A 23880-nucleotide genomic window follows, 5' to 3' on the forward strand; every position below is an offset into this window, starting at 1 on the left:
TCTTTATCCCATCCTTTACTATCAGGGCTACCTCTCCTCCTTTTCAATTTTGTCTATCTCTTCCAGAAGTTAAGTATCCTGGAATATTTATTTCCCAACCTTGGTCACTTTGCAACCAAGTCTCAGTAATGGCTATTAGATCAAACCTATTCATTTCTATCTGCACTATTAATTCACCTATTTTGTTACAAAAGCTTCACTCAGATATCGTGCCTTCAGCTTTGACTTTTTTCTGTGTTTCCCTGATACTACCTTAGTCGGTGAGGCCCTGTTACCTTTGTTACTCTCTATGTCCCTTCCTGACCCACTTTGCTTATTTTTACCCAAAACTCTGCTCTGCTTTGGAGCCTTGACATTTCTCTTGCTACTTTTAAATTTACTCTTTCCTGAATCCTCCCACTCCCCATTCATTAGTTTAAAGCCCTGTCTACTGCCCTAGTTATTCATTTCGCCAGGACAGTGGTTCCACCCTGGTTTAAGTGGTGTCCGTCCCAATGGAATATCTCCCCCTTTCCCCAGTGCTAGTGCCAGTGCCCCATTAAGCAAAACCCCTCACTTCCACACCACCCTTTGAGCCACACATTCAACCTTCTAATCTCCTTGTCCCTATACCAATTGGCATGTGGCTTAGGTAACAATTTGGAGATTATTGCCTTTGAGGTCCTGCTTTTTAATTTGGATCCCAACTCCTCAAACTCTCTCAACAGAATCTCATTCCTAGTTCTACCTATGTCGTTGGTTCCCCTTCCCACTCCAAGTTCTTCTCCAGCCACGATAAGATATCCTTAACCCTGGCACCGGGTCGGCAACACAACCTTCCGAACACCCAGTTGCAGCTGCAGAGAAAGTATCTATCCCCCTGACTATATTGTCGCCTACCACAACTACATTTGCTTTCACTCCCCCCATTTGAATGGCCTCCTGCACCATGGTGCCATGGTCGGCTTGCTCATCCATCCTGCAGGCTTTTCCGTCATCCAAACAGGCAACAAGAACCTCATACCTGTTGGATAAAAACAAATGCGAAGGCTTCTCCAGCAATGCACCTGAGGTCGCCTTACCTGCTCGAGTTGCAGTCACACTCTCCTGTCCCTGACCACTAACCAGACCTTTATCACAACCTAACCTTAGGGGTATGACTGCCTAATGGATCAAAATGTCCAGGTAACTCTCTCTCTCCCTGATGCCCTGCAATGTCTACACCTCAAACTCTAGCTCAACAACTCTGAGCTGAAGTTTCTCAAGATGCAGGCACTTACTGCAAACGTGGTTGTCCAGGATCACAGTACTCTTCACAAACTTCCCTCATGCTGCAGTTGTGGTACACCACCTGCACTACCATCCCTATATGACCATGTTCTATTTAATTAAATTTCATTACATTTGTATTTGAGTAACTTAGTTTACAGTTTAGCCTACTCCTGCTCCTCTTCTTCTATTAAGGCCTACTAACCTGGGCTTCAACAAATAAAACCCAAAGCACAGATCGATGCAAAAAGAAAGAAAGAACTTGCATTTACATAGCGCCTTTCACGGCCTCAGTACGTCTCAAAGTGCTTCACAGCTAATGAACTACTTTTAAAGTGTTGTCACAGTTGAAATGTAGGAAACACGGCAGCCAATTTGTGTATTGCAAATTCCCACAAACAGCAATGTTTTAGTGATGTTGGTTCAAGGATAATATTGGCCAGGACACTGGGGAGAATTCCCTTGTACAGGCCTCGTACTGAGTACCAGTAATCCCCTGCACTGTACTTGAAGCAGTCTTATATTTATCTTTCTGATGGAACAGGGTATTGGTTATAATGAGGCCATGTTCTAAGCATTTCGTCAGGAGGAGGGTATCATTGGAGTTTGTTTTCCCTACCCCCTCTCTGCCGATCATACCTCTTAAGAGGTCTGTGTCCTTTCCAACTTTGACGTTGAAGTTGCCAAGGAAGATCAGCTTGTCGCCCGTTGGGATTCGGGACAGGGATTGTTCGAGGCTGGAGTTGAATTCTTCTTTGGTATCGTCTGTAGCTTCCAGTGTTGGGGCGTATGTGCTGAAGACTGGAGCGCACTGGTTCCAGGCTAGGGTGAGCCAAAGAGTCATGAGGCATTTGTTTATCCCGCTAGGGGAGTCTCTGAGATGGCCAACTAGCTCATTTTTATGGCGAAGCGAACCCCATGGAGGCGGCATTCTGCTTCTGGTTTGCCTTTCCAGCAGAAGCTGTAACCACCACCTTGTTCTTTGAGCTGGCCTTCCCCTGCCCACCGGGTCTCGCTTAAGGTGGCGATGTCCACATTGAAACATCTGAATTCCCAGGCACCTATAGCAGTGTGACGTTCCAGTCTGTTGCTATTAGGGTTCTCCATGAGGGTCCTGAACTTAATTTTCAAGGATGGAAGATGCCTGTGTGTGAATTCATTTAACGTGGGGTGGCCGTTGCACATCAGCTACCACACAGGCAAGACAAATATAAGACTTCATGGCAACACCTTCACTCCAAGCACTGGCATCTGCTAGAATATGTCATCATCCGAGCGAGGGAACACGAGGATGTGGGCTTCACCCGCACCATGACAGGAGCTGATGACTGCTGGATGGATCACCGCCTAATCCGCTATGTCATCACCATCAATGTAGTCCCAAAACAGCGATGGCAACAGAAACAATGCCGCAGAAAAATAAACGCTGGAGCACTCAAAGATTCTGCTAAGCAAGGCGTATTCAGCCAACACCTCACTGCCAACCTAATGACTCCCGGTGACCCAGAGACGCAGAATGTCCACAGTGCCTGGTCTGCCCTCAAGGCGTCCATAATTAGCGGTGCAAAGAGACGCTCGGTCACTTGACCAGGAAACACCAAGACTGGTTCGATGAGAATGACCAGGAGATCCAGGAGCGAATAAGCCACAAGCACAAGGCATTCTTGAACTGGAAACAGCAATACAACTCGAGAGCAAGAAAGCATCTCTACAGACGGCTGAAGGCCGAGGTCCAACAAAAAATCCGTGACCGAAAGAACAGATGGTGGGTGGAGAAAGCGCAGGAGATCCAGCAGTTAGCCGACAACCAAGACGTGCGAGGATTCTTTAGCGCAGTCAAGACCACCTGCGGCCAAAGCACCCAAGGCCCCATCCCACTGCTGGCCAAGAACAGGGGAGACACTCATCAAGGACAGAGAGGCACTCAGTGCCCGCTGGAAAGAGCACTTCGAAGATCTCCTTAACCAAGACTCTGTCTTTGACGTGAGTGTCCTATACTCCATCCCACAGCATGCTACCCGCCACCATCTCAGCACAACCCCAGCCCGGCACAACCCCATCTGACAACTGAAGAACAACAAGGCATCAGGAGCAGATGGAATCCCCACCGAAGCACTAAAACATGGCAGAGAAGCACTATTGGCGCGAATACATGACCTTATTTCTCTTATCTGGAAGGAGGAGAGCATGCCAGGAGATCTCAGAGACGGAGTAACCATGACAATCTTTAGGAAAGGTGAAAGGTCCGACTGCGGTAACTACAAAGGACTTTCCCTGCTGTCGACTACAAGGAAAATCATCACAAGAATCCTCCTCAATCGCCTTCTCCCAGAGTCGTAATGCGGATTCCGTCCACTAAGGGGCACAATGGACATGATCTTCACCGCACGGCAAATATGAGAAATGCAGGGAATAGCACCATTCCTTGTAAATGGCCTTCTTTGACCTCACAAAGGCCTTCTACACTGTCAACCATGAGAGATTATGGAGCGTTCTCCTCAGATTCGGCTGACCTCAAAAGTTTGTCACTATCCTCCACCTGCTTCACAACAACATGCAAGCCGTGATCCTGACCAATGGATCCACCACAGACCCAATTCTCGTTTGGACCAGGGTCAAGCAAGGCTGTGTCATCGCACCAACGCTCTTCTCGCTCTTCCTTGCTGCAATGCTCCATCTCACCTTCAGCAAGCTCCCCACTGGAGTGGAGCTAAATTACAGAACGGGAATATGTTCCACCTCCGCCGCCTCCAGGCCAAATCCAAGGTCATCCCATCTTCTGTCATTCAATTACAGTACGCAGACGATGCTTGCATCTGCGCACACTCGGAGGCCGAACTTCAAGCCATCGTCAACACCTTCACTGAGGCGTACGAGAGCATGGGCCTTACACTAAACATCTGTAAGACAAAAGTCCTCTACCAACTTGCCCCCGCTATACAGCATTGCCCCCCCAGTTATAAACATCCACAACGAGGCCTTGGACAACGTGGACCATTTTCCATACCTTGGGAGCCTACTGTCAACAAGGGCAGACTTCGATGACGAAGTCCAACACTGCCTTCAGTGTGTCAGTGCAGCCTTTGGTCGCCTGAGGAAGAGAATGTTTGAAGACCAGGATCTCAAACCCAGCACCGAACTCATGCTCCACAGAGCAGTGGTGATACCCGCCTTCCTATATGGTTCAGAGACAAGGACTATGTAAAGCGGGCACCTCAAAACACTGGAGAAGTACCACCAACGCTGCCTCTGCAAGAACTTGCAAATCCATTGGCAGGATAGGCGCACCAACATCAGTGTTCTCGCTCAGGCCAATATCCCCAACATCGAAGCATTGACCACGCTCGATCAGCTTCGTTGGATGGGCCACATCGTCCGCATGCCTGACACGAGACTCCCAAAACAAACGTTCTACTTGGAGCTTCAACACGGCAAGCGAGCCCCAGGTGGCCTCCTTGAAAACGTGCAACATCCCCAGCAACACCTGGGAAGCCCTGGCCCAAGACCGCTCAAAGTGGGGGAAAAGCATCCAGGAAGGTGCTGAACACCTTGAGTCTCTTCGCCGGGAGCACGCGGAAGCCAAGCGGTAGACAGCGGAAGGGGCGCACGGCAATTCAGGCACCCCACCCACCCATTCCTTCAACCACAGTCTGTCCCACCTGTGACAGGGGCTATAGGTCCTGCATTGGACTCTTCAGTCACCAGAGAACTCATTTTTAGTGTGGAAGCAAGTCATCCTCGATTCTGAGAGATAGAGAGAGACTTGAAACACCTTTTAATGAAATCAAAAGTGTTTAATGTATGCAATGACAGTGCTGTGAGATGCAATGCATTGAGAGGAACATGAAAGTTGCATGTCACCGGATTGGAATATAGGGAACCGTTGTACCATTCCTGACTGTGTGTGCAACAAAACTGTCTCTTTCAATCAGCACCTTGTTAGGAATTTGTTTTCGCCAAAGCTGTGTGCACCGACCGCTGATTGTAATTGCCATAAGAAGATGTCTTATTTGACACATATGGAAGAAATGGTGATGAAGACATAGTTTTCTGAAAATGTTTAAAGTGAATGGTGAAATGTTGTGAGTGTTTGCGCCAACAATTGGAGCAACTGGCTTTCTGGTGAGCAAGCACTGAAATGTTTAAATTGGGGGAGGTGTCTAGGGGGATGAATAACGGTGTTAGGCATTGACACACTGCTGTGTCTTAAAGATCCTTGTCCAGTGTGCCTTGGTGGGTGACAACCAACTGATTTCACTGTGTAAACTTGGTGAAATTATGTTCCCTTAAGTTGAAAAGGCAGCTAGAACATGAGGTTTGGCAATGAAGTGTTTACTTGCTTTGCTCTGAATGCAGAAGTGAGTGTTCCTTCCCCCCGACCTTTGCCTTGGAGGTGATCTGATTGTCATGTGTTGATGTGGGCCATGCTATATTGGGCAGCAACAGTGACAATTCTGTCCCACTGAGCCATTAGCAGCACATAATGTCACATGAAGAAATCACTGATCTTTAACCCAATTTCCTGCAAGCCTGATACTTAAAGAGATAATACCCCCTTCTGCTGACACAGCTTGGCTATCTCCCAAAATTATTAAATGTGACATCTTTACTGTTATACTTTTTAACTCCCATGCCAAGCAGGAACTCACTTTTTTAAAGTATGAAGTGAAAAGTTAAGGTTTGCTCTTGAAGTATTCAGAATCATTTCAGATACAGAGCCCTCTATTTTCTATCATAATTGCACTTTGTTAAAGTGTCTGCTTTTCTGATTGATATATAATCAGGATTGTCGCGAACACACTTCTTTATTGTTACTGTTGAACGAGGGAATGGTTTTATAATTTGTATGTTTGGAGATGATACTGTTTTAATTCTATTCCTCCAAATTGGGAAAACAAATTGAATATGTTTATTTCTTAATTCATACTTGTAAAAAAAATTAGGCAAGTGTTTCAAATTACTCCTGGAAAAGAAGCTTTCCATATGGTCAGAACTAGAACTATAAGGAGTGTTCTTTGGACACTATTACAGACATTAATTGGTACAAGTGATGCTTTTTCACAGTCTGGATGAGAGAAATTACAATCAACTGCTTAGAGTTTATTTTTTATTAACAATCTATGTTAAAAAGCAAACTGTTTTCAAAAAATATTATTTTTCTATGCACAAAAAACTAAATTGTTCCTAAAAGAATGCTGACTTCATCGCATTGTGGAATCTGTACAAGCAAACAAACAGAAATCTTGTTTACGTGAGACAAATGTGATCTGTGATTATTGTAAAATAGAAAGAAAGAAAGACTTGCATTTCTATCACGCCTTTCACGACCTCTGGATGCCCCAAAGCACTTTACAGTCAATGTAGTTCTGTAGCCACTGTTGTAATGTAGGAAATGCAGCAGCCAATTTGTGCACAGCAAGGTCCCACAAACAGCAATGCGACAGTGACCAAATATTTTTTTTGTGATGTTGATTGAGGTCTGGACACCGGGGATAATTCCCCTGCTCTTCATGGTGCTGTGGGATCTTTTACGAGTGAGCAAACAGGGCCTCATTTTAACATCTCAACCGAAAGACGACAGAGCAGCACTCCCTCAGTACTGCACTAGGAGTGTCGGCCCAGATTTTTGTGCCTGTCTCTGGAGTGGGACTTGAACCCACAGCCTTCTGAATTAGTGGCGAGAGTGCTACCCACTGAGCCACAGCTGACATTAGATAAATATATAAATATGGTATAATGGCATGAAATTTCTCATCTGGATTTATACACTGAGCAGATTCCTACTTCAGTCTTAATCCACATTTCCCACTTCAGCGGAAGTTACTCCAGAATCTCAATATTAATTAGTTTCACGTTTTGTTTGTAAAGCGCTAAACAAAATCATTTCAGTCACGGCTCCTTTTCTGGGATGGTTTGCTGTCTTCAGTTGAATTGTGGTTTTTTTAAAGTATCTTTATTTTAACTGTAGGGATATGAATAATTCTCACAAACTAAATACTTTTGTTTTCTGTAGTTCATAATCTCATCCTGTGTTGCCAAAAATTAAAAATTGCAACGCAGAATTTTTAATAAGCAATCTAATTTTCATACAAGATAAACTGGCTCTGCGTTATTTCTTCCTGAATGTGAGAAATGGAAAGCAGGTTCTGGTTACTAAACAAAGCTCAATAGCGGCACTGTATATATATATAAAAAATAAAGTGTTGGAGGATTTACAGATAAGAGTTTGGATGATGTAAAACTTGGAGATTCTTGCACATTCTTGTATGACAAATCGCAGCTTTCCTCTGGAAAGATCCAGACAGGGTCATCCTCAGCGTCTGGGTTACTTTGTCTGTTAATGTCCACACTACCACAAACTTAGCAACACAAAAACAGCACAGGAACATTTCTCCGACCCTGAGACCTTGCTGGTAGCTTATTGTCGAACACTCTTGGTTGGGAAGCCTGGAACTGGATGTATTAGTTAGTCAGCCTAATAATCCCTGCACAGAGTCTATTGATTTTTCTAAGGGCAAGTTTATGAACTAAATAAACTTGGAGTTGGTATCTTAATAAACTGCTTTGCTCAGTCTGTCACATTTAGTTATGGGGCTGCAGCGTTTTAAAAAAAAGGCTAATTCTAATACAGATTGTTCACAGCAGGGCTCCAAATTAGCCCTTTGTTTGGGAATGCTACCTCACTTCAGCTTGCTTTGAGCGCATTCCTTCGTTTTACCCTAATGAGTTGCAACACTGATAATGTGGCTGATGATCTTTCATTGATTTCACTATCACTTGCTTGTCTGGTAATTGATCCGTTGCTGAGCTTCCTAGTTAATTATATCGGCTTTGACATGGCCCCAGTCTAGGGGGAATTTCAAGTCTTGCAGAATAACAGTTTTAATAAAGGAGTCTATTACTGCAGGTGCTGTTGCTGCTGCTACTGCAGGCTGTCTAGGCTGGGAGGACTGCGGGACAGAGGGGGAGAGGGAGAGCACGCTATTGGCAGTGTCCTTTAGCCTCTCACAACTAACAGCCATTAGTGGGAAGGTCAGAAGCAGAGTATGCAGCTTGACTGGAGAACGGAGTGCCACTTCAGAATTCAAGAGGCTAGCTAATTTTTAAAGGGAGTTAGAGCGAGCAGGAGCAGGTTTGAGAGTGCAGCTACTGTGTGGCATTATCGATCAGTACAGACACACAACAAAAATTACACCTACGGGATCTTTTCTTAGACCACAGGTGGACATTGGGGCAATAATCCAGGGCTATTTTATTTTATTTTATTTTTTCCTTTCGTGCATTTTTATTTTTTAGTGTTTTTAAAAGAAAATCCAGCCTTTTCTGCCTTAGTGCTTTTTTAATCTAATGGCAGTGAATTGTCTGTAGTCAAGAGTGCATGTGGAGGGAAAGTTTGTAGGAAAGCTTTTAGGGAGCAAGAGAGAGAGAGGGGAATGTGCATTTGTGTCACTGTTGTGTACACTTACTCATTATTTCTCATTGGCACACTAATGACACAGAGCTATCACTCGAGTGCTTTCTACTGTGCCAAAGGGTGAGTTTCCATTATAACTCATAAGCTCTAAAGAGGCAGAGGATTGTCAGAAAATGCCACTGATTTTTTTTTCCCTCCTGCTCTCTAAATTTCTAAATTGTTCAGCTCTGTGTTTCTGAATGTAATTCTCCCCCCCCAGTTTGTCTGTGCAGAGTTGCCACAGGATGTCATTCTGTGCCTGCCAGTAAGGCTAGAGCTTTGAGTTCTTTACGCTGTTATCCAGTGACATCCAGTCACTGGGAGGGTGAGCTGATGGTCAGGTCTCATCCGTGTTGCCTGCACACCTGACTGGCAGCTGTTAAGCTGTACAGGGCGTGCTTAGGGAGTCACAGTCTCTCCATAAATGATCGGGGTATCTGTTCAGGAGGTGCGAAAGGAGCAGTGACCCCCAAGGAGTGCATGGTTGCAGCCAGATTTTTAACTGCGCTTCTTACCGTCGACAGCCCAGAGGCTTGAAAACCCACCAATACCTTTCAGTCAGGAGCGGCAGAAGGGAATGTGAGGGAGAGAGAGAGAAAAAAAACAAAGAGAGAGAGTGTGTGAGTGAGTCAGAGCAAGCGACTTCACTTTAAGAGACTTAAGTACCCAACTACTTCATGCAGTTCAGCACAAGAGCTGCATCCACACAGCTTGGTTTCATGGGGACATGGCAGAACTCCGAGACTAACCTGCTATTCAGAATGGCCCAACAGGTGAGTTTGATTTAAATACTATTTTTTTGAATGCTTTTTCTTTGTTTTCTTTCCAAGTTTATCTTTCTTTCCCCATTCAGCTTGCTTTGTTGTTTTTTGGTGTAGAATTCATTCCATTTGTTGTCACTGAGCTGCCATGTTGCTGTGACTGGATTGTACATGCTCGCCCCATTGCCTCCCTAAGAGCACGGCTTGCCTAGCTTGAGGAGAAGGAAGAAGAAAATAAAAGTGCAGGAGTCAGCTGCTGTAAAGTTTCACGGAGAGAGGATTCTGGCGAGGCTTGCAGTTGCATGCAGTTGATTGTACCTCGAATGCTTCTAACAAACGGAGCACCGAGCCCCTCTCCCCCGTATGACAGAACCTCGGCTGAAACTGATAGTAGGTTGAGGGGCCCCTCTGAGTTATTTAATTGGCTTCATGTGGTAGAATGCAGGTTTATGTGCTGCGGTGAGAGTCGGAGTGTTGAGCTGGAATCCTTGCCAGAGTTCAGCAGTGGGATCATTAGTGTCTTGTGCGGAGACCGGTTCAGTTGTTAGGTCTCTCTCTCGCTCTGTCCTCTCTCTCTCTGTTTGTCTCTCTCTCTCTCTCTGTTTTCCGAGCAGTATCTTGGCTCTTCCCCCAGTGCTATGCCTGCACTAGGGGCCGCTTTACAGGCAGCTGGAACTTGGCATGCTCCTTCTGACGGGAGACCAGAAATCTTGTTGCAGGGCCAGTAATAACTGATAATTAATCACAGAAGCGGGTGTCTCTGTACCAGGCACTCAATGATACGTGCCCTGCCTGCTCCCGGTCTTCTTGCAAAATTGTTTGGCTCTGCTGAATGAAAGCAATAGTTTCTTCTTGGACACAGCTCAAACAAGGGCAGGGAAGTTCAACCCCAACCTTTCCACAGGGTCGCTCCTGTCTTCCAGTGTTCATACATGTGGAATTCTTGCCTAGTTTGGTCATTAGCGACAGAACAGAGAGTCCGGGAGTGAAGACGCTCACTGCAGTCTAGTACCGGATCCAGCCCTCAAGAAATGGAAATACTATTAATGACGCCTAATAAATTTATAGTCCAATTTTTAACGATTTGATACTCCAAGACTCTTAACTATTTTGGATGTATCGATCTAAAGCAGGTGAATTTTGTTGTTTCCTGTAGAGGGACCCCAGTTACTGCTTATAGTGTGCACACCCTGCGCTGCCTCTCTCACTGAGCAAATGGAGACTTTACCTTCTCTTCAGTCTGCCTCTCGCTCGATTGTTTTTTGTGGGGGTATTTATTGATTGGGTGGACGGCTTCCCTTTCAAGAGTGGGGAACAGAGACAACAGGCAGTGAGAGAATATAACTCTTCCGAGCCCAGATCGCTCTGTCTGTAGATGGTTTGAACAAACTGCTTTTGTGTGGTGCGGTGCTAATCCCCATTCTGAGACTTGCAGGCGTGCATCATTATCCTTCCAGTCAGTAAAAGTTCAGATGGGAAGGGAAGCTCTCATGTAGCGAATGGAAGTGGAACAGATGTGGCAACATTCTGCAAAGTGTTAATATGAGTAATGTGAGGCTCAGGCAGGGCAGGTAGATGAGAGCATTTGGAGCTCTGTTTCTGTTGCTTATCATGGATGGTCTTTGCATGAGATAAAGAGCATTATCAGTACCATGATGAAATGTGAGCAATCCTGTAGAAGAGTAGCTTTATTTTGAAATAAATATGATAACCTGGCAATAGAAAGCACCATGTTTGATCCATTGGCAGATATAAAAATATATACATGTATAGTAAAGGAGCAAAACTTACTTCATGGTAATGAATTTGTAAAAATTCTATGCAACCCAAATTGATATTTGAATTCCATGCAGGAGGATTCGATTATGTAACTAAAATTGGTTAAAGGAGCTACAAGGTTTACTGAGACAATGAAGTGCCCTTCTGCTTTGTGAAGCAGTGTGGCTCACGCACAGTTTGATTTTGAGTGTGAACGGGTGAACTTTGCGATTGAATGACACTTTGCATAAGAAGCACTGGTGAAAACAGACTTTCGCAAATCACAGATTCCACTTCTCTTTTGGGGAGGGGGGGGTTAATGATTTTCAGACATAAATTACTCGCTTGACTCAAGACTGAGGTAAAGAGATAAAAGCCTACAGAGCTCCCTTATCGTAATCAGTACAAGGGCCGCGAGATACTGAATATTTTTTCTTCTTTTTGTGTATTTGTGTAAATAGTGAAACACGATCAAGTGTTAATTGGCTTCATTAATTGTTACAGTCAATTCCTGCAAAGTGAATATCTTTGTTACCTAATTGTTTTTTTTAGCGGAGCAGGAATATCCACATAACAGGAATTCCCATGGAAGAGAGCGAGGGATTTTCTGTCACACAATATCATGCCCAGTTTCAATTTGTAACAGAAGATTGTCTGCAATATAAATTGCTCTATGCTTTGTTATGTTTAATTTTGTTTCTTGACAGTAATAATGGAAAACACACACAGGTGATAATTATAGAAAGTGACTTTATGTAATTTGAGTTCTAAACAAGGAAAATGCGTGACTGATACAAAACACAAATTCGCTAAATAGGAAGTCACAGCCAGAATTAATAGTGAATGCAGAAAGAAAGGGGGACTTGATTTCTCATTTTCTGCTCACTTCCCATAAATTTTCCTTCACCAGGCATTCGCTTAAATGACACAGACTAGATTGCAATTTGAGTCAGGTTACTGTGCAGTGGGAGAACATATTTTGAGGTAGATTTAGTTTTGTTGGTAGGATCAAAGGAAGGTGAACGCAATCAGTCCCTGGTAATGAATAACAGAAAAGAAGGTTTTTTTTTTGCTATTTAAAGCATTGAATTGGTTCTTCAGGGTAAAACCCATTGAGCAGCAGGGACACGTTGCGGCCCTGAAACCGCGCACACCTATTGAGCTGTGTATCGTCGGTGAATTAGAGAAACATGCGGGATTGTGGAGCTTTTCCCAACTCGCAGTGTTTTCAGAACAGGGTAACAAAAAAACGCACATTGTAAGCTCCTTGTGTTTGATGGAAAAATGGTATCGAACCTTTGAGGGGTTAATTTGTTTGTGACAGTTTAAATCCGTGCCTGTCAGATCAGAGTCATATTATTTTCAATAAGTGCCTCGGAGCTGATCGCTATAAAAAAAAATACTTTCAATCCAAATTCAGAACTAACAGAAATTCTAGGAAAAATCAAAGAGGGAAGATTATCGAAGCAAGTGATTGTGCTTCTTTGTTTAAAAATTGTCAGTTTCCTGTAACCAAGTCACCTTTATGACCATGATACTTAAACGCATAGATCCACAATAAATGTTGCCGCACGGGTTGAAAATTAAGAAGTGCCTGAGTAATACGCTACTGTATATAATATTGTCACAAATGCACTTTAACCCAGGTGAGTCACACTTGGGGAAGTGAAGGGAAGAAGCAAATATTTTTTGTTGTGAGCAATTAAATTTTAAATATAATACCGTAAAAATAAGAAATGCAGCATCAAATGATTGAGTGCTGACTTTGTCAGTAAATAGATAAATCATTTACTGTTTCGCTTGTTATGCAATAGAGAAATCCGAATTACTTCAGGAACATGTAAAGCAGCCTATGGCGGTGCTTGTGGAATAAGGACTGTACATTTATTAACTTCTCGAAAGGTTCCGACCACTCAAAGATCTGTATGTCTGGTAGCTGCAGACCTGAAACACTGGTGAAATGTTTGATCGCACAGTGAAACGGTAATTGTTTTACAGGGAAATAAAACACAATAATTAAAGAGAAAGAATAATTCGTAGTAAAATAAAAACATTATTTTTAAGTCTCACCATGACCTAATAATCAGTATGGTGTTTATGCACTTCACAGAAGGATAATCATTTTTTAAAGAAATATAATTTATTATGAATGGTAGATTTAATGGAGTTATGCTGTACATATACTATGAAGATATATTCGTTGTGTGTGTTTCCTTTGGTTTGTTTGGGTTTCTTTTCGTAACCAGGATGTTAAAATTAAAAGTGCGAGTGAGATGGTCCCAGTACTGTGATCGTGGTGGGCCAGGACTGAGCAATCACCTGCGAGAAGGCAGGTAAATGGGCAGCTGGAGATTGTAATCCCCTCACTCTGGTGTGTTTATATGTAAATGACCCGGGCTGTGGAAGTGACGGGTCCACATTCCTCAACAGATTTACATTCGAACTGGCATGGCTGGATTTATTTGTCCTTTTTGCAGGCAGAAGGTACCAGAAGACCTGACTCTAATCCTGTTTTTATTATTTCTTCACTTGTAAAAGTGTCGGAATTTTTCAAAGGGTCAGGTTTGCCTCAGGACCCTGATAACCCTTAAAGTGTAGTTGCTGAACAGATCTTTGGGGGTGGGGCTGGGAGGGAGAGGATTCGGGAGCTTTTTGATCTGTGACAGGTCGAGACTGACCAGAGTCTCTAAATCTCCCTCTCTCCTGCTCTGCTGGCAATAGACCTTTGCTGCATGATACTTTGCCATTCTCTCCCTGTATTTTTCACATCAGGAAGGTGGTCTGGTTTTAATCTACGCATTGCTGCGTTTTTTTCCCCTGAATTCGGGACTGCTTAACCCTGCTTTAGAGTAACGCGCTTTCGATTGTCTGGTACATATATTAAGTACAGATTTCTGAATTCTCCAAAATAACTTCAAATCGATTCACTTCCAAAGACATATTTTGATGTTATCGAAAGACTACACAATTATCTCCAAGTGAGAATTTGTGTAGCAACTACTGAAAAGGTGGTAATGGGGCCTTGAAACTTCTACACTGATTAAAGACATGAGAAAAAGATGGTTTGAAATACCCAAGTCATTTTTATAACCAGCTCAGCTTCTCTTTGGTAAGGCTAATTAACAGCAAAAGAGATGTTTTAAAACAGCAAGTACTGCTTTATTTTCAGACTAGCAAGTGTAAAGTGCCACCCTTGCGCTCTGAAACAAGCACTAGTACAGAAATATGATTAAAGACAGTCTTAGTGAAACACAAACATTAACCAATTAGCAAAATAAACTATAAAAGTCTTCTGTTTTTGTACATTTTAAAAGGGATGGGGGGAGGTGAAGTAGAAATTAATAGAAAACAATTCAGGCCAATGCATTCTGAAGAGTAGTATTATGAAAGCCCAGATCCTCCTGTCAGGTTACAAAGACAGACACAGGAGAGTCATACTCAGTATTGACAATATCTTTGTTGGTTTAATTTTCTTTCCGAAGTGGGTGGATTTGCAATTCTCCAGCGCATGATTATTTAAAACCCTGTGCCGACCTTCGAATCCAGGCCCACACTGGACCCATGAGCCAGGTGCCTCGTTCTCCCAGTGAGGCAGCCTTTTCCCTAAGATTCCGCAGGCGTGATCACAGTGCAGTACCTTGACGCAGATTACTCAGGCCTTTGTTAATTAGGAGAGCTACAAATGCTTCAAATTATATTCCGACTCCCACTCATTATTTTAGGGAACACTAAAGGAATAACGCCAGCATTATGATGTTTGAATGAGCCGTTATATGAGATTAATGTTGGTCACCATAGTTCAATTAACCTTTTTAAGCTGGTCCGTCTGTACTGCGTGCGTGTTTGAAAGAGTTGATGCTTTATGGTGTGCCTCTTGATTAATGCTGAGAGAGGAAGCTTTTGAGCAGAACATTACTGCAGTCTCCCACCCCAGTGTCAGGGTTAGGAGCCAAGAAGTAACCTCAGTGACTAATTGGTTGCTGAATAAGACATCTGGTAACTGGGCAGTTTGGTTGAGTGAGGATGTGTGTGTGTGTCACTGTCGAGGCCAGAGATTACTAGGACTGTTTGTGATAGTAAGAATTTATTCACTCAGGTCATTGTGACACAGTGGGCCAATTCAAGGAAGCACGGGCTGTACACTTTGTACACTGATAACAAGCTGGTGTCATGGAACTGAACAAGTAACAAAAAAAACTTTATGCTTTTAGATCTTTTAGCTTAATGAGGGAGGAACAAAATCTTGTTGTCATTCCTGCTTGGACTTCATCCGATCATAACGTCTGATTCAGAGTGAGATTGGTTTCCTTACTCCAGCGATCAGACACCCCCCCCCCCCCCCCCCCACCAAAGCTCGACTGTCAATGATTGAATTTCTTTTTATTATAAGCGGATGAAATCGACCTAGGAGATAGCTGCTTTTAACTCTTTGTGTCCTCAAAGAGTCCTTTGGAAAGATACTCCTTTCAATTCATTTTTATTTTAAATAATTTATCGTCCGTTCAGCTTTTTTTTTTAAGGTATTTATTTTGTCTTGTGCTCTCATTCCTTTGGCACCGTGCAATGCGGCCTTGGCTGATGGACTGTGTGAGTTGCCTGATAGTTCACTCAATGTGAGGATTACATAGCATTACATAGGATATACAGCACAGAAACAGGCCATTCGGCCCAACTAGTCCATGCCGCCTTTTATACTCCACTTGAGCCTCCTCCCGTCTTTCCTCATCTAAATCTATCAGCATAACCCTCTATTCCCTTCTCCCTCATATGCTTATCTAGCCTCCCCTTAAATGTATCTATACTATTCGCTTCAACCACTCCCTGAGGTAGTGAGTTCCATATTCTTACCACTTCCTGGGTAAAGAAGTTCTTCTGATTTCCCTGTTGGATTTTTTAGTGACTATCTCATATTGATGGCCTCTAGTTATACTCTTCCCCACAAGTGGAAACATTCTCTCTGTATCTACTCTATCAAAACCTTTCATAATTTTAAAGACCTCTATTAGGTAACCCCTCAGCCTTCTTTTTCCAAAAGAAAAGAGATGCAGCCTGTTCATCCTTTCCTGATAGTTATTCCCTCACATTACAAGGTATCATCCTTGTAAATCTTCTCTGCACCCTCTCCAGTGCCTCTATATCCTTTTTATAATATGGCGACCAGAGGAGCTCACCCTCTGAAGGTGTGAGTGAGGCCGGTCATTAATCACAACAGGGGGTGATCAAAACCCACATCCATCGCACTCTCTGCCACAGCTCCCCCATTACACGCTGAACAGAAATTCATTCCAACCTTCTGGTGTGAATATTATTTTGAAATAGAGGAACACAATGAGCCATTGAAACATTGCTTAATCCATAGCATTCTAGGAATAAGCTAGATAGTGCAGTGTAGATACATTTTGCCTATTCTTGGAGTTGAGATGCATCATAATCAAAGCTGTAAGGAATCAGGCTATCATTAAAGATTGTCCTTACCTCCTTACATTTATTGTATTCCTTCTTTTAATATTCAGCTTTCAAATTCTGCATAGAATAACTTTTGCAAAGAGGAAAGTGTGTATTCTTAATACTGAAAATGTCCTTTAGGATCCAGAGGCTTAAAGGAACCAAAACATAATCTTTTTGCTGAGAGACACAAGAAAGAGGTATGCCAGCCCTGTGTTTGTGTCCTGTATCTTGCATCATTTTTAGCATATTATCCAGGAAGCATGTGGTTGCAAATTAAAACTGGAATTTAAAACTCCTAACCGGATACTGGAAAAAAAGTTTCATTTTGATGCATCGAGTTTTATGTTTTCCCCCATCACCTCTGAAAGACCATTGCACGATTCCCGTCTGCTAATAGTGAGTGGCAGGTTCTGCACACCTGGCTCCCAACTGACAGGCTTCAAATCTAGGGCTCTGTAAATTTTAAGCGAAGTGAAAGCAGATGCAAGGGGAGGTAAACACGCAGGAAGTTCCAGAGCCTTTCCCATGAAGTGAGCTTACCTTCTAGTCCCATAAGCTGTTTGCTTTCAGGCCCATGGACTGACTTTGCTCTCATTACATTTCAAAAGTGCTGGTTTGCTGTTCAAGTGAAACTTCGAGCTCGCTAATGGTTTTCATTCCAAACATCATCATACAGTAGTGAGCTTTACACCAACAGATGCTTTTCTTTGATTATTTTTTGTGTGTTTTATTGGGAGAGAGGGGGTTGTTGAACGTTCGCCCAACGTCCTCTGAGATGCTTGTCCATTGTTTGATCCGCCCAGTAATACTTAAGCTGTAACTTTTTCATTACTTTCCTTTCAAACTCATTTTCCTTCTTATTCATGTATTTATTTCTGGCTTTGTTTTGGTATTTTTGTTAAGAAATAAGAAGAAACTTGGATTTCTATCGCACCTTTCACAACGTCAAGATGTCTCAAAACACTTTACAGCCAATTAAGTACTTTTTGAAGTGTAGTCACTGTTGTAAAATAGGAAACGCGCAGCCAATTTGCGAACAGCAAACTCTCACAAACAGCAATGTGATAATGACCAGATAATCTGTTTTAGTGATGTTGATTGAGGGATAAATATTAGCCAAGACACCGGGAGAATTCCACTGCTTTTCTTCCAATCGTGACCCTGGGGTCTTTTACGTCCACCTGAGAGCAGAAGGGCCTCGGTTTAATGGCTCATCTTAAAGACAGCACTCCAACAGTGCAGCACTCCCTCAGTACTGTACCAGGAGTGTCAGCCTATATTTTTGTGCTCATGTCTCTGGAATGGGACTTGAACCCACAACATTCTGACTCGATGGCGAGAGTGCTACCCACTGAGCCACAGCTGACATAATTTTATTTCAATTACATTTTATTTAAAAATGATTAAAATTTTATTTGAGTGTTTTATTTTAAATATTGATCCTGCAGCCAGCCCCTCCCCCAATATACATGGCATCCTTATTTCCCAGCTGGTGTCTCCCTGGATGGCTGGCATCACTACATCAGCTAATCCAACTGAGAACCAGCAAAACTCACCTGCCAGGAAGTTCAAGTGACGTGCCAATGAGTCTGAGTGGCCAAAGGGTGCCCAAGTGATAGCCAGTCCTGGCAACTGGTTAGTTGCTCTCCTGGCCAGCCTCCCATCTTCCACCCTCCATAAACTTCAATTCATCCAAAACTGTGCTGCCCGTAACCTAACTCGTATCAAGTCCCTCTGTGCTCGCTGACCTACATTGACTTCTGGTCCAGCAACACCTCAATTTTAAAATTCACATCCTTGTTTTCAAACCCCTCCATGGCCTCATTCCCCCCTATCTCTAATCTCCTCCATCCTTACAACTCTTAGAGATCTCTGTGCTCCTTTGATTCTGGCTGATTTTAATCACCCCACCATTGGCGGCCGTGCATTCAACTGCTGAGGCCCCAAGCTCTGGAACTCCTTCGCTAAGCCTCTCCGCCTCTCTACCTCTCTGTCCTCCTTTAAGATGCTCCTTAAAACCTACCTCTTTGACAAAGCATTTGGATACTTGTCCAATATCTCCTTTTTTGGCTCGGTGTCAAAGTTTGTCTGATAATAGTCCTGTGAAACGCCTTGGGACATTTTATTACATTAAGGGCACTATATAAATGCAATTTGTTGTTGTTGTTCAGTCCCCATGAACTGCCCGAACACTTTAATCTGAATGATTTCTTTATGAAAACAATGTAAAAGGGATCATTCTAATTTCATTCCCTCGGAAAGTTCCCTCATTTTTCCATCTGGTTTCAAAGCAATCCCAGGCTTGAGGAAAGTGAGCTGTTCCCAACTTCTCCTCAGCTTCTGCCAGTGCACTCTGGTCTTCCGAAACCAGGAATATCTAATAACACAAGAACAGGAGGAAGCAATTCATCCCCTCGAGCCTTTTCCACCATTCAATTAGATCATTGCTGATCTGTATCTAGGCTCCATCCACCCACCTTGGTTCCATAACCCTAATGCCCTTACCAAACAAAACACTATCAATCTCAATTTTGAAATTTTCACTTGAACCCCAGCCTCAATATCTTTTTGGGGGAAAGAATTCCAGATTTCCACTACCATTTGTGTGAAGAAGTGCTTCCTGACATCGTCCCATGAATGACCTAACTCTAATTTTAAGGTTATGCTCCCTTGTCCAGGACTCCCCCACCAGAGGAAATAGTTTCCCTCTATCTACCCTATCAACTCCTTAAATCATCTTAAACATCTCAATTAGATCACCCCTTAATCTTCTAAACTCAAGGGAATACAAACCTAGTCTATGCAACTTGTCCTCATAATTTAACCCTTTGAGCCCTGGTATAATTCTGGTAAACCTGCGCTGCTCCCGCTCCAAGACTAATATATATATTTATTGCAGTGTCCATTTTACGCATGCTGTCATGGTGACATGATCCATCCAGCTGCCCGATTGAGAACAGCCAGAAGGACTGTCCCTGGCAGATTTGAGAGCAGAGAGCGACATGGCCCACTCACATCCAGGTGTGTGTCTGACTGTCCTGTTCTATTACCTGAGCAGCCAGCGCTGGTTTGTAGCCTGGCCAGATTGCAGCGTCTTGCGACACAGGTGCTCTTATGTTCAAGGCGGACAGTCAGAGTAACCTGAAAAATTGCTGGTAAGGTCTGTCCAAAGAGTCCCGAATAACTTACGAGAAACCCAGCCAGCGTTCAAACCAATACTTTTGTGTAGATCACGCTTTATTATTGTGTCTTAAAACACTCGATGGACAAAGTGATGCTTTGAAGCAGAAATCTTGCTCTCTTCTTCGCTTGCACATGTGTAATTTGCCAGAAGCGAATGACACACCCGAGGTAAACCTAAGCAAAAAGGATGGACTTTAAAAACGAGATAATATTTTCAAACAGCTTGTTGGCTCCTTTGATTATGGTGTTGAGCTAATTTAGCACAAGAACAAGGTCCCAATCCCATCCAGTGACTTCAGTGAAGATGTGCCTGCACTGACTCGTTCTATGAAGCAGCATTTCTCTCGAAATATCATTGTGATGTATTTTAATATCGACGCAGATTGAAGACGCCAAGATCTGCAAATATTGTGAAGAACTTTTTTTAAGAGCCGAGCTTGTCCCTAACTGAGTCTGACTGTTGTATCCATGTTACATTATGAGCAGCTCTCTCTACTCAACTGTAGAGGTTTTTTTGCCCCCCTGAATTTACATGTTATCGCAGCAGAGCACCGATGGTACAAGGGGCAGGCGATGAGACACGTGCAGCGCTGGGGCCACGAAGGGAAGATATATTGGGGCTTCTTCCTGGCCTGTTGCTGTTAGTGTCGCCGCTAATAGCTGCTGGCTCATTAGTGCAGACTGAGACTTGCACAAGTGTCACTTTACAAGAAAAGGCTGGAATCCTTCACGCCAGAGCTGGTCAGCTCAGAGCGGTGACATGCCGCATTCTGCCCTCTTTTGAAAGTGTAACTATGGATGTAAGTCAGGGCATGATTTTAAAAAAATGTCTCCATATGGCCCCGGCTTATCAAGGCAGGGTGCTGAAAAGCTCTTGTGGTTTTTACTGACCTTTCTCTGGATGCATGGGCGAGAGGAGGTGTTAATGCTATTGCTGATTTAACAGTTCAGGAGCCTGGATGTCACCACCCGTCCTGTCAGCTGGTGTTCAGGGGACATTACCATCATTCCTTCCCTCATTAGTGCCGGCACTGGTGGACATTGCGCAAATGCTTCCTACAGTCTTGTAGCACGGACAGTCATCTGCTGGGCGTGGTGTGCAGGAGCTGCCAGCTCCTGTCTAACAGCTAAATCAAGAGTCGATTTTTTTTTCTTCAGCCTCTTGAGGGTGGGGGGTTCTTTCCCCCCACCCCCGCTTTTCCTTTCTTTCTCTCCCGGCAAACAGTTGGCACAATCCCCGACATACAAAAAGGCATCTGTGATTGTTTGTGTCGAAACCGCGCTGACACCTCACCTTCCACAAGTTTGATGCTAACACAGCTGTGACTTGCTGCTTTTAGAAACATCCCAGCCGGGAATTAGGCAGCTATCTTTCCAATGACGGATGCAGTTTCAGTTGCTATTAATTTCGGAGAAGTAGAATTTGACCCCCCCCCCCCCCCAACCAAACAAATGCCCGAGCAAGTGTCCAGCTTGGATTGGTGAAATGCATTGCTGAAGTCTTTTTTTATATTCTTGCCCCTTTTTTCTGCTGTATGGGATTGTTGTTTCTAACTTGTTAAGAGGGTGAAGTGCAATTGAGCTTTACATGATGTAGAATTGACATAGCAGGTGGAGCTCGGCCCCATCCTCGTTAGGTTGATCCCAGGTACAGACTAACATTCAGGAGAAAAGCCCAGTTCAGTCGGTTCAGCCGTTGTCCTGATGTTTAGGTTCGTTGTTGCAAATAATGTTCTCCTGGAATCATACAGCACAGAAGGAGGCCATTCGGCCCGTCGTGCCTGTGCTAGCTCAATGAAAGAGCTATCCAATTAGTCCCACTCCCCTGCTCTTTCCCCATAGCCCTGCAAATTTTTCCTTTTCAAGTATCTATTCAATTCCCTTTTGAATGTGCTTCCACCATCCCTTCAGGCAGTGCATTCCAGATCATAACAACTCACTGCGTAAAAAAAATTGTCCTCTTCGCCCCTTTGGTTCATTTGCCAGTTATCTTAAATCTGTGTGCTTTGATCACTGACCCTTCTGCCACTGGAAACAATTTCTTCTTATTTACTCTATCAAAACAGTTCATGATTTTGGACACCTCTACAAAATCTCCCCTTGACCTTCTTTGCGCTAAGGAGAACAACCCCAGCTTCTCCAGTCTCTCCACATAACTGAAGTCTCTCATCCCTGCTACCATTTTTGTAAATCTCTTCTGCACCCTCTCCAAGGCCTTGACATCCTTCTTAAAGTGCGGTGCCCAGAATTGGACACACCCAGCTGAAGTCCAACCAGTGTTTTATAAAGGTTTAGCATAACATCCTTGCATTTTCACTTTATGCCTCTATTTATAAAGCCAATGATCTCCTGTGTCTTTTTAACAGCCTTCTCAACTTGTCCTGCCACCTTCAAAGGTTTGCCTATCTATATCCCTAGGTCTCTCTGATCCTGCACCCCTTTTACCATTTAGTTGTCTGCAAACAGTGAAAATGCACCACTAATCTTGCAGTTCTCCACGTGACCCGGATGTCGCTGGAAATTCTGAGTTTGCAGAGTTTTCTGGGCTGTAGTTGTGGACTAAGTTCTAAAGTGGAACTTTCCTGTAAACTCTGCCTGGCAATCCCCGGTCTGTGTTCGGCTGGCTGGACGCTGCCAGAGTGGTGGTTGGGATACTACCATGGGCCTCAATGCCTGTGGTTATGGAGGACAAGGTTCCCAGCCCCTATCACTATTCAGTGACTCCTACCAGAAGCGCGTATGGGCAAATGGGGAATGAGGACAGGTTAGGGCTTGGCCCGGCATGGAATAGCTCGGCAACATTCACTGCCCAAGGCTCACACATGAATAACAGCCAGATGTGATGGGGCGGTTAACAGAGGATGGCTGTAGAGCTGTACCCCAGCAAAGAGTCAATGCCTTTATAAGAGAAGGAGATAGGTGAACTGCTATCTTCGTATGAGATGATTTCCACAGTTTGAATTCAATAATGCTTGACCCTTGTCCTGAAGGTCACTATTTCATGAGTGTTGTCCTCGACATCACTGAAATTCCCCATTTGACTGTTGGATATAGAAATCATTAGTGAGTGGTTGTATTGATGAACGCCGATAATAGTCACCTATAAATTCATTGTGAAGGGCGTCTTGCAAACTTTTGAAAGTAAACATTTAATTTACTGAAAGAGCAACTAATTTCTTTTCATATCGTGATCCAGTCCCACTGATATGAAATGGAAGGAGCAGAGCTGGATGTGAGACAATTTGCCAATCCTGCCACAAATCCAACAGTTGTATAAATGGGTTATATGAACTCATTTATTGTATGTAATCAACAACAACAATTTACATTTATATAGCAGCTTTAACGTAGTAAAACGTCCCGAGGTGCTTCACTAGAGCGATTTTCAAGCAAGGTTTGACACGGAGCCACATAAGGAGATATTAGGGCAGATGAACAAGAGCTTGGTCAAAGTGGTAGGTCTTAAGGAATGCCTTAAAGGCGGAGAGGTTTAGGGAGGGAATTCCAGAGCTGTGATACCATTGTACTAGCCACGCTGTAATGAAACCTTGCGTTCCAGCTGCACACAGATAGCAGACTCTTTCTGCAGGTTAAACAAGGTGTATCCCGCCATATCTTGGAAGGTAAGATCAAATAGGTCGAAGGGACTTGTTACTGCGATTACTCATTCTTTCGGAGACTTTCCAGCTAACCTACTCAGAATTGACCAGTTCAAGAGATGATCAAAGAGTCCATAGACCCCTCTACTGTCTCCCTCCATGCTCTGGTACCATTGCTGCTTCATCAGGTAACCGTTAAGAGACAATGAACCAATAACCAATTAGTTACTAATTAAGCCAGCCTGAGGGGGCAAATGTTGGTGTCCTTCTCCCTGTGGGAGATGGGGAGCAGATTCTGTGATGTGTGTTGGCGTTTAGTCGTTGGTATTCCAAAGGTCCCCTGATTCTCAGTGGATTCCATTCAGAACTATGAAAAATTGAATATGGGTATGAATATATTGTGAAATCTTGACAGTGGTGTGCTGTGAAC

General features: G+C 43.6%; 1 protein-coding gene across 2 annotated transcripts in view; it reads left to right on the forward strand.

Annotated features, from left to right (window-relative positions):
• The first annotated feature begins 9363 nt into the window (after positions 1-9363).
• The window catches only part of bnc2 (basonuclin zinc finger protein 2), a 385796-nt gene continuing 371279 nt past the window's right edge, over positions 9364-23880 (forward strand). The window contains exon 1 of one of the 2 annotated variants that reach the window (XM_070870160.1): positions 9364-9474. In XM_070870160.1, coding sequence (XP_070726261.1) covers positions 9379-9474 — 96 coding nt within the window. In that variant the 5' untranslated portion in view covers positions 9364-9378. The remainder of the gene's footprint in view (positions 9475-23880) is intronic. The other variant, XM_070870136.1, reaches the window with a different exon arrangement.

Source organism: Pristiophorus japonicus, chromosome 1, assembly GCF_044704955.1.
Source record: "Pristiophorus japonicus isolate sPriJap1 chromosome 1, sPriJap1.hap1, whole genome shotgun sequence".
Lineage (NCBI taxonomy): Eukaryota > Metazoa > Chordata > Chondrichthyes > Pristiophoridae > Pristiophorus > Pristiophorus japonicus.